This window comes from Bos javanicus, chromosome 11 (assembly GCF_032452875.1).
Source record: "Bos javanicus breed banteng chromosome 11, ARS-OSU_banteng_1.0, whole genome shotgun sequence".
NCBI lineage: Eukaryota > Metazoa > Chordata > Mammalia > Artiodactyla > Bovidae > Bos > Bos javanicus.
Genome location: NC_083878.1, coordinates 19,872,678 through 19,885,335, shown reverse-complemented (window position 1 = coordinate 19,885,335; position 12,658 = coordinate 19,872,678). Strand labels below are relative to the sequence as shown.

The 12,658-nt window shown below is 36.2% G+C and overlaps 1 protein-coding gene across 4 annotated transcripts in view; it reads left to right on the top strand.

The window, feature by feature from the left end:
* Positions 1-12,658, top strand: part of PRKD3 (protein kinase D3) — an 86,968-nt gene that overhangs the window by 5,708 nt on the left and 68,602 nt on the right. For 2 of the 4 annotated variants that reach the window (XM_061432085.1, XM_061432086.1), the window contains exon 2: positions 1,618-2,571. The exons of 1 other annotated variant lie outside the window; for it this stretch is intronic. In XM_061432085.1, the coding sequence (XP_061288069.1) occupies positions 2,284-2,571 (288 nt within the window). In that variant the 5' untranslated portion in view covers positions 1,618-2,283. Of the gene's footprint in view, positions 1-93; positions 168-1,617; positions 2,572-12,658 lie in introns of all 4 variants that reach the window. One more of the 4 variants, XM_061432084.1, reaches the window with a different exon arrangement.

The window sequence follows — 12,658 nt, the reverse complement described above, 5'->3', positions numbered from 1 at the left end:
CATTTGCTTTCATAATCTGTTTTCACGTGTGACTGAAGGTTAATATTAAGGTTATATTCTGTAGTTTCTGAAATTGCTTCCCTATTCCTCTAGCCCAGAAAACTTGAAACAGCTCTGCTCCATCTCCAGTCCATGATTATTTCTCTCTGAGTTCTTTCTTGAGGAAGGTAAGAGTCAGATTTGTGATTGCACTTACTGATTTTGCAATATGGAGTAGATTGTATCTGGACCTGAAGACTTGTATTCTCAAAGATCTTTTAGTCTCTCTTATTCACCAGGCTCAAGTTTCAGTTCTCAGTGCTCTTTTACAGTTTTAGTTTAAAAACTGAGAGAAGGTAAGCAAAGCACAAGTTGAGCAATTCTGCCTTTTCTCTGTGCTCTTTCAACCTTAACAACATCCTCACTGAGCAGTGATTCTCTCAGTTCCTTGTTCTCTTTGAGAAATAGTATGTTATTGTGGAGATACCACTGGGTCGGAAAGTATGAAACTTGCCTACCTAGTAGGTCCTAATTCCTACTCCACCTCTTAATAACCATGTGATGCTGGGCAGGTTACTTTATCTGCTAGTTCTTCAGTTGTCTCATCTGCAAAAATAATAAAGTAGTATTTGCGTTGTCAAGTTCGAAAGAGATACCATGAGATAAAGTGTATAAACGTTTATAAGATGTTAAGTGCTGTACAATGTAAGATGAGTTACAAATTGTTTATCTGAATGTAGTTCTAAAAGCTTTTGTTATCTTTAGGCACTTTTTTCTTAAGACTTAGTTTTCCTGAACTTTCTCATTCCTAATACTATATCTGTATGTTTTTGATCTTATGTTATGTTCATCCTAATTTATTTAGTCCTATTAACCACTGTCCAGAGAGCCATTCTACAGCTGCTCGGAGTGCTTCACTCTTTGTTGTTATTAGGATTGTTTACAGGTATGTGATGGAACCTAAATGGAAATATCCATCTCTTTTTGAGCCATTTCACTTAGCCATGAGGTCATGCTTTTAGTTTTTGAACTGTCTTTATGAAAAACTGTGATAAATATAACCGTGCTTAGTGTCCTTTTTACTTTTAGAAATTTTTTTGTGACAAGATCACTTTTTCCGATCTTCCTGTCTTAATTATGTCTTTTACACTTATTTGTGTGCCATATAACTGTTTAGTATATGCTTTTTTAGTTTTCTGTCTAGATTTAAACTTTTAATACAAAGAAGAATACTCTTATTTACATTAGGGCAGTATTATATATCTTTTGTACAACCGAGTGGTACTTATGTTATTTCTATGACAATATCGGTTTTACTTTTCTTTTTGTCCCTTCTGTTTTTCTCATAACTCAGTTGTTTGTGGAATAAAGTGTTTTGACCTTCCTTAAGTTTCAAGTGTTAGTGAGGAATGTCAGGAGTCTGTTTTGTTTCTGTTTTGTTTTTTGAGCAGGAGACTGTCCCTGAAATTATGGGCTGTGATAACTAGGCCCCAATAAAATGGCTGCCCATTAAAATTTATTGGTGAATTATAAACATACAACCAAAACTTATTTAAAGAAAGCATAAAGATTCTTGCAATTTAAAAATAACGTTAAGTGAGTATAAAATACTAAAAGTTTTTAAAAAATTTCTTCCAGGCTACCTACATTTCAGAAAGCATCAACCTTTCTCAATGGACGCGTTTATCAAGTGGAACATACCTGTTCTATTTTAAAAAGCTTTGTGCTTAATCTTGGAAAAATTTACTCCTTCAAAATGAAAATGAGGACATGTGAGAAGGTGATATAAGGTGTGGACATTTGAGAAAGTGTCCCATTAGATCAATGAACCAAAGGATACGAACTGAATAGATTAATCCTAAACACTTTTTAATTTTTAAACTAGGAGGATTTTATTTGACAGAAAAACAACTCTTATTCATTATGTATTTTCTGAAATTAAAAGAGAGAAACAAGAGTAGACTTAAAAGAAAATAGGTGAAGATGTTTAGTAGATAAACAATGCCAACTCTTTTCTGATGAGGATAATTCAGTGATGTTAAATCCTTCCCAAAACCCTGGTTGTGGTCCTAACAACAAGACTTTTTTGATGGGACTGATATTAAGGGAAGTGGGACCTTTGGTATAGTCAACTCACAGTTGTAGAACTTGCCATCATCAGCATGAGTGGCTTAAAAGAGGAAATAAAGAAGCTTTCAACTAAATCCAAAACTACAGTCATTTTTTTACCGCTGTGATTTTAAGGCCTCTTCATAACCATTGAAAAAGAATTGACAACTGTTTTAAAAGATTAAAGAAAGGCAGATGTCTGCAAACAATTCTCCTCCATCAGCTCAGAAGTCTGTAATACCTGCCACTCTTCCTGCTGTGCTTCCAGCTCCTTCTCCGTGTTCAAGTCCTAAAACAGGACTCTCTTCGCGACTCTCTAATGGAAGCTTCAGTGCACCGTCGCTCACGAACTCCAGAGGCTCAGTGCATACAGTCTCATTTCTGCTGCAGATTGGCCTTACACGGGAGAGCATTACCATCGAAGCCCAGGAACTATCTTTATCTGCTGTCAAGGACCTTGTCTGCTCCATTGTTTATCAAAAGGTACTGTGCATGCTATTTATGTCAACAGTTTTTCTAATTAATATTGTTTCTGCTGCTTTTCTATAAATTATGCATGCAACAATGAGTGAACTCATATGGATGAATCAGGTGTTTATATCCTAATTCTGACCATTTGGGAGAGAGTCCTAATAGACTAAAAGCTTATAGTCTGAAATGTCAGAGTCTAATAGCTGGAGACTATATCCAAGCTTTAAAATACTAATTCAGTTTGTCTCTTTAAGAGCAGGAGAAGCAGTGTAAAGCCAAGAGGACTTAAGCAATCTCACTTGTTTTCAGAGAAAAGTCAGCAGGTATTAATAGGAGGCACAAAAAAGGCATCAAGGGTACTTACCGAGAGGATGGGGCCCAGCCATCCAGGCAGCGGAGTCCAGGTCCACACCTCTCCTTCCCAGGGGCCCTGTGTGCCGCCCTTTTGTACACCCTCTTCATTCCCTTTTGATCCTGATTTCACTTAAACTGCCGGAGGACCACACTCTGTCTCTTAAAAATTAGGTAAACGAGTTTTTAATATATATCAAAATACATGAACATTTAAAAATTGAGGGTGATTTTATTTTCTTTCATCCCCTCATCCTCTGCCCCATACCCTGCCATTTTTTAAGGACTCTTAGCTGAATTTCTTTACTATTCTTGATTTGATGGATGAGCTGGTATGTTCTACATTTTATCATAAAACTCTGCATATAAGTAGTATGAATTGGTATGACTTTCTTTTTAATGGACCAAGCCTATGTTTCAAACAAATTAGTATACTTCATGTTTTAAAAATTCTATCAGTAAGATTAATATATTTGGGTTCATGCTCCTCCTCTTACTGTTTTTGTTTCAGTTCCTTATGCTTCATGTGGTTTGTCCTTATCTTCTAATGTAGAAGTAATTAACAGTCAAAAAATGTTATGTGGTTTGTAAAAATGACCCGTATCTCCTCTGTGTTAACAGTGACATCTATTTAAATGTGGCCTAAAGTAAGGTTAGATATCTTTGTGTAGATCTGTAGACCATCTATATGTCTTTAAGTGTCTTTGCTTTTAGTTTCCCTTTCATCAAATGTTAACAGAGATTTTAATAAATATTTTTGCTGGCTTTTAACTTAAAGGTTTTTGACTTAAATATAGTTTGTAACTTTTATTATTTCTCTTTTTTTGAGCCCTCTAGAAATCATAACTAATGTTTTGGTAGAGTTTTTATTACTGAGTTTTTGACCTTTGGAAACTTTACTTAGTTGTTTTATTTCTACAGAGGCATACTGATTATCTACAGGATTATATAGGGTTAATGTTGCTCCTTCATTAATATAGATATGAGAATTGGGTCAGATTGGTCAAGTGCTTGGGAAATTATAATCCATGAAAAATTCTAGTGACACCAAAGAAATAGACAAGATACAGCTCAATAAAAGATAACTCAGGGTAAACTTCATGCAAATATAAAATAGAATTATTAATTTCAGAGATAGCCAGCATAAAATGAATACCATGGTGGACTGAATTTGAATCAGTATTGTGGTAATATGGGGATGTATTTGGCAAAAATATATAGCATATATGTCTCATGGTCATATTATACACTCATTTTGACATATGCTAGAATTCTAACTGTTTAAGTATAGTGAAAAAGAGTACTGAGCTTGTAAATGGGTCAGCTTTAGTGGGTTTGTTTGTATGTTTGTTTTGGCTACCCCACACGATTACCAGATGTTAGATCCTCAACCAGGGATTGAACCCAGGACCTCAGCATTGAGAACACAGAGTTCTGACCCAAAAACCACCAGGGAATTCCCCAGATCTGTTGTTTATTAACTGTATAACTTTGCATAGTTTAACTTCTGTGGATTACATTTCCATATCTGTCAAATGATTGAGTTGGAGTGTTATCTAATATGTAATTTCAACTGTGAAATTCTGAATCATTTAATCTAAATTTAGGTCTTTACTCTAGAGACAGAGAATGGAGTATCAAGGAACAACGTACTCAAGTCCCAACTGAAAAGAAATCTTAAGGGAGACAGCTCAGTTTCTGGGGTTCTATAGAGAGGTTTCATGGATCCCTAACTTATCTGAGAGATGGAAAAACCACGTCAGAAGTTCTCTTCTTTTCATCTTCTCTCTTGTCTTGGATTCTTGCTTGCTAATGACTTACTTCACTACCTGCACATGCACAACTCCAGGTTAACGCCCCAAACTCTGATGGGCATACTTGTTTTTCTTATTTCTGTGCTTAGTAAATTTATGTATTAAACCTTCTAAAGATAGAGGACTGGTAAATTTTAGGGAGTAGATTAACCATATCTTGTCCCTTCCCTCCAAAAGCTTATAGTTTGGTAAGGGAAACATTTACCACAGTAAAATATGAAAAGTAAAACGTGAAGCTAAGATAAAAAGTGCTCTTCTCAGGTTGATAAAAAGATGTGAAAGGCTTCATATGAAATGTAGCATTTCATCTGATACTTGAAGAATTAATAACCTTTCAGCAATATGGGAGGGAAGGAGTATATACCAAGGCAAAAGAATCAGGGTAAGCAATGATACGGGAGCGGAAAAGAGGAAGACTATAATTGACAACATTTATTTTGTGCCTGCTCTACATCAAGAGCTTCATGCACACTTTCTACTTAATCCCCACAGCAATTTCTGGTGCTGTGAACCAGGAAAAAACACATAGTTTTTTTTTTTCTTGTGATGAGAACTTGTAAGATCCATTCTCTTAACAGCTTTCAGATAGAAAATATTGTTAACTGCAGTCACCATGTTGTACGTTATATTGCCAGAACTTATTTATGTTATAATAAGAAATTGGTACCCTTTGACCACTGTATCCATTTCCCCACCTTTGACCCCTTGGCTCTAATAATCACCAGCTCTGGTTTTTGTGGATTCCAGATGTAAGTGAAATCATATGGTATTTGTCTTTCTCTGTTTGACTTATCTCACTTATCATAATGCCTTCAAGATCCATCCATATTATTGCAAATAGTAGGATTTCCTTCCTTTTATGGCTGAATAATATATCATTGTCTCTCTTTGTATATACACATCACATTTTCTGTATCCATTCATCTATCAGTGGAGATAGAGGTTGTTTCCATGTCTTGGCTATTGTAAATAATGATGCACTGACATGAGGGTGCAGATTTCATTCAAGATAGTAATTTCATATCCTTTGACTTTATACTAGAAGTGGAATTGTTGGATCTCATGGTAATTCTATTTTTAATTTGTTGAGGAGCCTCTGTATTGTTGGATAGTGCCTGTACCAATTTACATTCCCACTGACAGTGCACCAGGGTTCCCATTTCTCCACATCCTTGTCAGTATGTGTTGTTACCCTTTTGACAATAGCAGTTCTAACAGGTGGGAGATGACAACCTCACTGTGGTTTTGATTTGCATTTCCCTGTTGGTTATTGATGGAACACTTCTTCATTTACTTGTTGGCCATTTGTATATCTTTTTTGGAAAAATGGATATTAAGTTCCTCTGCCCATTTTTTACTCTTAATTGATAGGTAGGGCTAGTTGTTGTTTTCTTTTGATAGTGTGTTATGAGTTCTTTATATGATTTGGATATTAATCCTTTATCAGATATAAGATCTGCAAATATTTTCTCCAGTTCATTTTTTAATGGTTTCCTTTGCTATAGAGAAGCTTTTAGTTTGATTTAATCACAGTTGTTTATTTTTGCTTTTGCTGCTCATGTCAAAAGCAAAAAATCATTGCTAGGATCAGTGTGAAGGAGTTTACCCTCCTATGTTTTCTTCTAGGAGTTTTATGGTTTCAGGTCTTGTGTTCAAGTCTGCATTCCATTTTCAGTTGATTTTTTGTATAGTGTAGGACTGGACTTAAGTTTGATTCTTCTGCATGTGGTTGTTCAGTTTTCCCAGCACCATTTATCAAAGAGACTGCCCTTTTCCTTTGTTTATTCTTGGCTCCTTTGTTATAAATTAATTGACCATACATGATGGGTTTATGTCTGGGTTCTGTTCTTTTTCATTCACTTAACATGTCCATTTTTATGCCAGTATTGTGACTTTGAAGTATAGTTTGAAATCAGAGGCATGATACCTCCACCTTTGTTCTTCTTAAGATTGCTTTGGCTATTTAGAATCTTTTGTGATTCTATACAAATTTTAAGATTTTTTTTTCGTGAAAAATACCATTGGAATTTTGATAGGAATTACATTGAATCTGTAGATCATTTTGGGTAGTATGAACATCTTAACAATATTAATTCTTCTAGCTCATGAACATAGAGATCTTTCCTTTTATTTATGTCTTCTGCAGTTGGATTTTGATGCATGGCACATAAAATTGTTCTCTTTCCAATGATTTGTTATTAGTGTATATTAATAGAAATGTAATTGATTTTTGTATATTGACTTTGTATCCTGCACCTTTACTGAAGTTTTCAGTTAATCCCAACAGGTTTTTTGGTGGAGCCTTTATGATTTTGTGTATATAGTGTCATTTCATCTGCACATGTACAGTTTGCTTCTTCCTTTCTGATTTGTATGCCTTTTTTCTGTTGTGTAACTGCTCTGACTAGGACTTCCAGTAAATACTATGGTGAATAAAAGTAGTAAGAGTGGACGTCCTGTCTTGTTCCTGATCTTAGAAGTTTTCACCCTTTCAACATTGAATATGATGTTAGCTGTGGGCTGATAATATATGGTCTTTATTATGTTGAGGTACATCCCTTCTACAGTCACTTTGTTAAGAGGTGTTATCGTGAATGGATGCTGCATTTTGTTAATGTGGTGTGTTGAAAAAATCCTTTCATCCCTGGAATAAATGCCACTTGATTGTTTGTTCTTGTTGTTCAGTTGCCGAGTCATGCCTGACTCTTTGCAGCCTCATAGACTGTAGCACGCCAGGCTTCCCTGTCTTTCACTGTCCCCTGGAGTTTGTTCAAACTCGTGTCCATTGAATCAGCGATGCCATCCAACCATCTCATCCTCTGTCACCTGCTTCGCCTGCCTTCAGTCTTTCACAGCATCAAGGTCTTAATGAGTCAGCTGTTTGCATCAGGTGGCCAAAGTATTGAAGCTTCAGTATCAGTGCTTTGAATGAATGTTCAGGGTTAATTTCCTTTAGGATTGACTGGTTTGATCTCCTTGCTGTCCAGGGGACTCTCAAGAGTCTTCTCCAACACCATAGTTCAAAAGCATCAATTCTTCAGTGCTCAGCCTTCTTTATGGTCCAACTCTCACATCCATACGTGACTACTGGAAAAACCATAGCTTTGACTATACAAACCTTTATTGACAAAGTGATGTCTCTGCTTTGTAATATGCTGTCTAGGTTGGTCATAGCTTTTCTTCCAAGGAGCAAGCGTCTTTTAATTTCATGGCTACAGTCACAGTCTGCAGTGATTTTGGAACCCAAGAAAATAAAGTCTGTCACTGTTTCCATTTTTTTCCCCCGTCTATTTGCCATGAAGTGATGGGACTGGATGCCATAATCTTAGTTCTTTGAATATTGAGTTTTAAGCTAGCCATTTTTGCTCTCCTATTTCACCCTCACCAAGAGAGTATGATGCTTTTAATGAACTCAGTTTGCTGATATCTTGTTGAGGGTATTTGTGTTTGTGTTCATCAGGGATACTAGGCTGTAATTTTCTTGTAGTGTCCTTATCTGGCTTTATTATCAGGATAATGATGGTGGTTTCATAAAATGAATTTGAAAGTATTCCCCCCACTTCTGTTTTTCAGAAGAATTTGAAAAGGATTGTTATTCTTATTTAAACATTTGGTAGAATTCACCATTAAAGCCCTCTGGTTCTTATCTTTTGTTTGTTGAGAGGTTTTTGATTACTGATGTAACCTCCTTACTATTAAGTGATCTGTTCAGATTTTCTACTCCTTTATGATTCAAGATTGGTAGGTTGCACATCTCTAGGAATCTATCCACTTCTAAATGTCCAGTTTGTTGGTGTGTAATTGTTCATCGTAGCCTCTTATCCTTTGTATTTATGTGGTATCAGTTGTAATTTCTTCTTTTTCATTTGTAATTGTATTTGAAACTTCTCTTTTTTCTTGTTAAGTCTGTATAACGGCTTCTCTATTTTATCTATTTAAAAACCCAGCTCTTAGCTTTATTGATTTGTTTTCTGTTGTCTTTCTAGTTTCTATTTCATTTATTTCCGCTATGATCTTTATTTCCCTCCTTCTACTACTACTACTTCTTTTTATAGTTGCTTGAGATATAAAGTTAGGTTCTTTATTTGAGATCTTTCTTTTCTCAGCGTAGGTGTTTATTGCTATGAACTTCCCTCTTGGAACTGCTTTTGCTGCATCCCATAAATTTGAGTATATTGTGTTTCCATTATTTGTCTCGATATTTTTTTGTTTCTCTGTTGATTTCACTTTGACTTGTTGGCTATTCAGTTGTATGTTGTTTAATCTTCACGTATTTGTGAATTTTCCAGTGTTTTTCCCTTCTGATTGATTTGTAGTTTCACACTGTTGTGGTCAGAAAAGATGGCTTGATATGATTCACTGTTCTTAAATTTATTAAGATTTGTTTTGTGCTGTAACATCTGATCCACCCTGGGGAGTGTTCTCTGTGTGCTTGAAAAGAATATACATTCTGCTGCTTTTGCATGAAATGTTCTGTAAATTTTCATTAAGTGTATTTGTAGCCTAAATTCAGTATTCCTTACTGATTTTCCATCTGGATTATCTATCCATTATTGACAGTGGGTTTTTTTTTTTTTTATTTATGGCCGAGTTGGGTCTTGATTGCTGTATGCGGGCTTTCTCTAGTTGCAGCAAGTGGGGGTACTCTCTGCTGTGGTGTGAGGGCTTCTCGTTGTGGTGAGGTCTCTTGTTGCAGAGCAGGGACTCCAGGCATGCAGGCGTCAGTAGTTGTGGTGCTCTGGCTTATTGGCCCCATGGCATGTGGAATCTTCCCAGACCAGGGGTTGAAGCCATGTTCCCTGCATGGGCAGGCAGGTTCTTAACCACTGGACCACCAGGGAAGTCCAACAGTGAGATACTGAAGCCCCCTGTTATTAGTGTATTGCTGTCTATTTCTCCCTTCAGTTTTTTAAAATGTTTGCTTATATATTGAGGTATCTCTGTTTGGGTGCATATTTACAAATGTATATCCTCTTGTTGAATTGACCACTTTAGTTTTTGGCTTTAATTCTATTTTATCTGATATAAGTTAAATACTTTTAATTATACCATACTCTTATTTGTCACTCTTAACAATGTTATTTGGAGAGCCAAAGTTTCTAATTTTAATGAAGTACAATAAATTTTTTCCTTTATGGATGGTGCTTTTGTTTCATATGAAAAACATATTTGCCTAAATGAAAATAAGATTTTGTCCTATGTTTTCTTCTAGAAGTTTCATAATTTTAGGTCTTTTTTTACATGTATTTTTTGGCTGTGCTAGGTCTCTGTTGCTGTGTGGGTGTTTTTCTCCAGTTGCAGCGAGCGGAGGCTACTGTCTAACTGCAGTGCGTGAGCTTCTTGCTGAGGTGGCTTCTCTTGTTGCGGAGCACGGGCTCTAGGGCACATGTAGTTGTGGCACATGGGCTCTAGGGCACATGTAGTTGTGGCACGTGGGCTCTAGGGCACATGTAGTTGTGGCACGTGGGCTCTAGGGCACATGCTCAGCAGTTTTGACGCACAGACTTAGTTGCTGTGTGGCATGTGGGATCTTCCCGGATCGGGGATTGATCCCATGTCTCCTGCATTGGCAGGTAGACTTTTTACTACTGAGCCACCAAGGAAGCCCTAATTTTAGCTCTTTTTATCGGTGATCTATTAGTTTCGTGGAGCTGCTATATGAAAGTACCACAGCTACATAATTTAAACAACAGAAGTTTATTTTCTGACAGTTCTTGAGGCTAGACATGTAATCGGAGGATCAGTAGAGTTGGTTCCTTCTGAAGACTGAGCAAGAATCTGTTCCATGCCTCTCTCCCAGCTTCTGGTGAAAGTGAAAGATGATCAATCGTGGCTGACTCTTTGCAATGGACTGGAGAATTCTCTAGGCCAAAATACTGGAGTGGGTGCCTTTCCCTTCTCCAGGGGATCTTCCCATCCCAGGGATGGAACCCAGGTCTCCCACATGCGTGCAGGCTCTTTACCAGCTGAGCCACCAGCGAAGCCAAGGCTTGTGTGTCATGTTCTCTCTGTGTCTTCACTTCGTTTTCTATTTACAAGTATCTGACTGTGTCTACAAATTTTTCCCTTTTGTAAGGACACAGTCATACTGTTTTGTTTTGTCAACATATGTGTGTATCCTTAAACTGCGTCTGTCCTAAGCTGCTTCAGTATGCTCAACTCTCGTGATCCCATGGACTGTAGCCGCTAGGCTCCACTGTCCGTGGGATTCTCCTGGCAAGAATACTGGAGTGAGTTGCCATTTCCTTCCCCAGGGGATCTTCCCCCTGAGGGATATCCTTAAACTAATTCCACATTGTCTTGAATTCTCTGGTTTTATGACGATATGATGTCAGGTGTGTAAAGTCCTCCAACTTTGTCCTTTTTTTCAAAACTGTTTAGCCCGATTAACATCCTTTGCATTTTCATATAAATGTTAAAATCAGCTTTGTGGTTTATATCAAAAAGCCCACCAGAATTGTGTACATTATTTATTACCTGTGTTTCATGTTTCTGATGCAGTTTTAAATGAGGTTTTTAAATTTTCTAATTTCTGATTTTTCATTTTAGCATTTAGAAATATAATTTTTTTTGTACATCACACTATCCTGCAGTCTTGCTAAACTAGTTCTAGTAACTTTTAAGTTTCTTTAGGGTTCTCTACATAGATGATCTTGTCTTTTGCAAATGCAGTTTTATGTCTCATCTTCCAATATTTCATTTCTTGTTTTGTACTGGAGGCTAAACCTGTAGTACAATATGGAATAGAAGTGATGAGAGGACGTTTGTGCCTTGTTCCCAATATTAAAAGGAAAGCATTCAGTCTTTTGTCATTAGGTGTGAAATAAAGTTTTTTAGATGTTTTTCATCAGGTTGAGGAAGTTCCTGTTCCTAGTTGGCTAAAACTTTTATCTCAAATGATTGTGAATTTTATCAAGTACTTTTTCTCCATCTATGTATTTTTCTCTGTTGATATGATGAGTTACATTGACTTACTTGGAAATGTTGAACCAACCTTGCATTTGTGGAACAAACTCTCTTGGTCACCATATATTTTCCTTTTTATACTTTGTTTGATTCAGTTTACCTATATTTTCTTAAGATTTACCTGTCGTTTTTTTCTTCTATTATCTTTGTGTGGTTTTGTTAACAGGGTATTATTGGTCTCACAAAATGATTTTGGAATTATTTCCCTCCCTCTTCTGTATTCTGAAGAAATTTGTGTAAAATTGATATTACTTTCTGAAGTGTTTGATAGAGCTCACCAGTGAAGCCACCTGGGCCTGAAATATTCTTTATGAGGAGGTTTTAAACTCAATTTCTATTCTTCAGTGCACATAGAGCTATTCAAGTGTCTACTTCTTTCTGAGTGAACCTTGGTAATTTGTGTCTTTAGAGGAAAATTTTCATTTTATGCAAGTTATCAAATCCATTATGTTCTCTCATTATCCTTTAAAATCTGTAGGATTTCTGGTAATGGTGTCATTTTCATTCCTAATATTTATAATTTCTGTGTTTATTCCCCTCCTCAGTCCTTGTTCTTTCTGGCTACAGGTTTTTATCAACTTTGTTTTCAGTGAAGTAGTTCTTGGTTTTAATTATTTTTCTCTATTGTTGTCTTTCTCCCCCCTTTTTTCTCCCTCCTTTGGGGTTTAACTTGCTTTATTTTTTCAGTTTTTTTAAGGTAGAAGCTTAGTCTTTTTCCCTTTAATATAAGTGCTATAAATCTGGTGGTATAAGTTTCCCTCCAACCACTACTGTAGCTGCGTATCACAGACTTTGGTATATTTTTATTTTATTCAGTTAACTGCCTGATTTCTCTTATGATATCTTCTTTGGTCCATTGATTGTTTAATTTGGAAGAATTTGGAGGTTTTTCAGATATTTTTCTATTGTATTGATTTCTAGCTTTTATTTCAGTTTTGGCTCAAGAGTATACTTTGTATGATTTCAAC